The following is a 3,078-nucleotide window of genomic DNA, read 5'->3' as shown; positions in this document are numbered from 1 at the left end:
TTCTGCTACAGGCTCCTAAACCCACCCCGTCTGTGCTACTGCTGTTCTTTCTGCATCCTTCAGAAGTGCTCCGCACACTGGGAATGAAATACTGAACAGAGATCGGAAAGGACCACTGTTAAAATTGAGACTTGTTTTTAGATTATTTTAAAGATTAGGTATGAGCAACCACTGTGCAGCTTTCGTGTATGGAAATCAGGGAGAGGATTTTAAAAAAGTATTGGTAACTGAAAGAATGCCTAAGTGCTTCCATAAATACATATATTTTTAAATATTTTATTGAAAAATCTTTGTATTGCAAGGACTCATATAAACATATGCATAGTTCTAGCTACAAATTCTTTGGGCATTCTGTTAGTTTAAAAAAAATTTGAAAAGCTTTCAGAATTTTTGAAATTAGGCACTTAGAAATGCTGTACACAAACACTTAAAAAACAAATACCCTATGTTGGCACAGAAAAGAAAGCTGCATTATAGTGCACCCCATGGCCACCACGGGGGAGGGTGCCCCCACCCCCTCACAGGAAGCAGCAGTGGTGGCCGTGGGTTTCGCTGCTAACTCTCAGCTGCAGGGAAACCTTCACGGGACTCAGGTTCTGCTTGTGATGTTTCATTTCTGCCTTTTTCAAAAACAGCAAAGTCATTGTATGTTCAGATGACAGGTAACTGCCAAACAGGCTCTTCACATTTGGATCCCAACCAAGACATTGGTTGCTACCAATAAGCGCAGCAAGAGAATTCTTGATCTCTCGTAAACCCCATGCAGAAAGCCTGGTCTGGGAAGGCGAGGCTTCGCGCTGGCGTGCCACAGCTGCCTATGAAAACCCGTTGGCATCGGCCGCGAGCCTGTACCCAATCAAGGTCTCCTTCCCGCCGTCGTCCACGGGCAACTCCACGAGCACGTGAGGTTTATCGTAACCGAACGAGGTGGTAGTGTTTCTTAGCATTGTGGGGGCCTGTCCTGCCAGCTTCCCTTCAGCCGTATTGTCTGGGGGGGCTTCCGAATCCAATAAGAAGCTGCCAGATCCCATAAGACCGCTGTCGGAACCGTTTCTGGAGTGATACGAGTTTACAGTGATGCTGCAGGGCTCAGACTGGCTGCTACTTGAAGAGGAAGAATTCGCCGCTCTCACTGGAGGCAGAGGGCTCCCGGGGACCACATCAGGAAGACCTTCTTCAGTGACCACGACGATTTCGCTGGAAACTTCTGTGTGCTCCACGGTGGCAGGGCTGTCTTCTGTGTGCACGCTGGGAAGGGCTGCTGGAGGCAACGGCTCTTTGCCGACCACACTCTCACTGTCTGAGGTAACCGGCTGGTATGACGTGATGAGCGATATGTATTTTGCTTCCGGTTTTGTCTCTAAAGTGGCATGTTTTACCACAGTGAGCTAGGAGGAGAGAAAGAGTAAATTGTTAAACTGAAATGCCTAGCCTCAAAAACTGTCATGTATGGGTAACGGATTGTTAAATATGCCACCAAATGACATATTTAGCACAACATTAAAATAGAATCTGGTGATCGCCTCTTTTCTTTGGTTGTAATGAAAAAGACAACTGTATTAGAAATTTTAATTTTTTCAAACATTTTCTAAGTCACCAATATCTCAGCTACACAAGCCCTGGTTGTAACTACCAGTCACACATACGCGTGTCACACTGCTGACCGGAGGACACCAACTAATTTTACAGTAGTTTTACTTTTCCCCTTCATCTTTATAATTTTCAGTGGCTCCTATTATTACTATATGCTGATGCTTGAATTTCTTTAATAGCAGGTGTGTGTTTCCAATTTTTGCTACTACAGCACAAGTTGAAAAGAAATACTTTCACAATGTTTCATTTATAAAATTATTTCCTTAGAATAAATTCCTAAGAGTAGAGTTTCTGTATAAAAAGTGGAGCATATTTGTGGCTCTTCCTACCAGGGTGTTATGAATCAAACTGTGTTGCCCAAAAATGTGTTGTACATCGTAACCTCTCAGTCTGTGTTTATGATCCCGTTGGTGAAGGGACTGTTTTTACGATGTCAATGAGATAGGATTCCTGTAGGCTGTGGCTTAAATCAATCTTGGTGGGTCTGACTCACTCACTCACTCTATTGGTGACTCTTTAGGACAGAGTGGAACCGCCCCGTGGGTTTCTGAGACTGTAACTCTTTACAGGAGTAGAAAGCCTTACCTTTCTCCTGCAGAGCGCTCGTGGTTTCAAACTGCCGACCTCACAGTTAGAAGCCCAACACATAACTACTACATCAAACAAGCAAGCAAAGGAAGCAGAGGTGGAAGATGAGAGGGGCCGGCCATGTGAAGATCACCCAGGAGCGGAGCTCAATGAGGTAAGGACCTTCTTCCAGAGGAGACACAGAGAGAAAGCCTTTTCCTAGAAGCAGAAGCCTGTTTGGACTTCTAGCCTCATAACCAGCGAGAAAATACACGTGCTTGTTAAAGCCACCCACTTGGGGTATTTGTGACAGCAGCACTGGATAACTAAGGCAGAATTTGGCACCAGGAGTGGGGTGCTGCTCTAACAAACCCAAGAAATGTGGAAAGTGGTTTTGGAATCTGATGGGTAGAGGTTAGAAGAGTTTAAGATGCTTCACAGTTAAGGCCTAGATTGCCTTGCAAAGATTGCTGGTGAAATTACGGATGTCAAAGGTAATTTTGGTGAGCACGCAGAAGTGGGGAGAGCTATAGAGAAAGTCTCTATTACTTAAAGAATACTAATGGTGCCAGCAACAGAATGTTGCTAGAATGTGGACAGTAAGTGTGCTCTGGTGAGACTTTAAAAAAAGAGAAAGGATGATAATACTATTGGACAACAGAGTAAGAATGGTGTTTTTTTTATGTCATGGCAAAGAACTTGTCTGAATTATGTTCAAAGATTTGGTGGACAATGAAGCACACATCATTCCTCTAGTTTCTGAATGCTTCTTCCCCCCCACTACGATGACCCAGTTCTATTTTACAAATCCAGCTAGACCAGAGTACACACATTGGTACCAGTAAGAGCTCTTGACACATGGAGTCCAAGACAGATAAAACCCTCAGGAAGAGTCGTGGGAGTAGCGAGATATGGTGG

General features: G+C 44.2%; 1 protein-coding gene across 1 annotated transcript in view; it reads right to left on the bottom strand.

The window, feature by feature from the left end:
• Positions 1 to 256: 256 nt before the first annotated feature.
• The window catches only part of IFNGR1 (interferon gamma receptor 1), a 36,059-nt gene continuing 33,237 nt past the window's right edge, over positions 257 to 3,078 (bottom strand). Inside the window, exon 7 of the mRNA XM_030886826.2 lies at positions 257 to 1,388. Coding sequence (XP_030742686.2) covers positions 816 to 1,388 — 573 coding nt within the window. The 3' untranslated portion in view covers positions 257 to 815. The remainder of the gene's footprint in view (positions 1,389 to 3,078) is intronic.

This window comes from Echinops telfairi, unplaced genomic scaffold (genome assembly GCF_000313985.2).
Source record: "Echinops telfairi isolate 266 unplaced genomic scaffold, ASM31398v2 ScPeMD7_3533;HRSCAF=4204_0, whole genome shotgun sequence".
Classification (NCBI taxonomy): Eukaryota; Metazoa; Chordata; class Mammalia; order Afrosoricida; family Tenrecidae; genus Echinops; species Echinops telfairi.
This window is presented reverse-complemented; position numbering and strand designations above follow the sequence as displayed.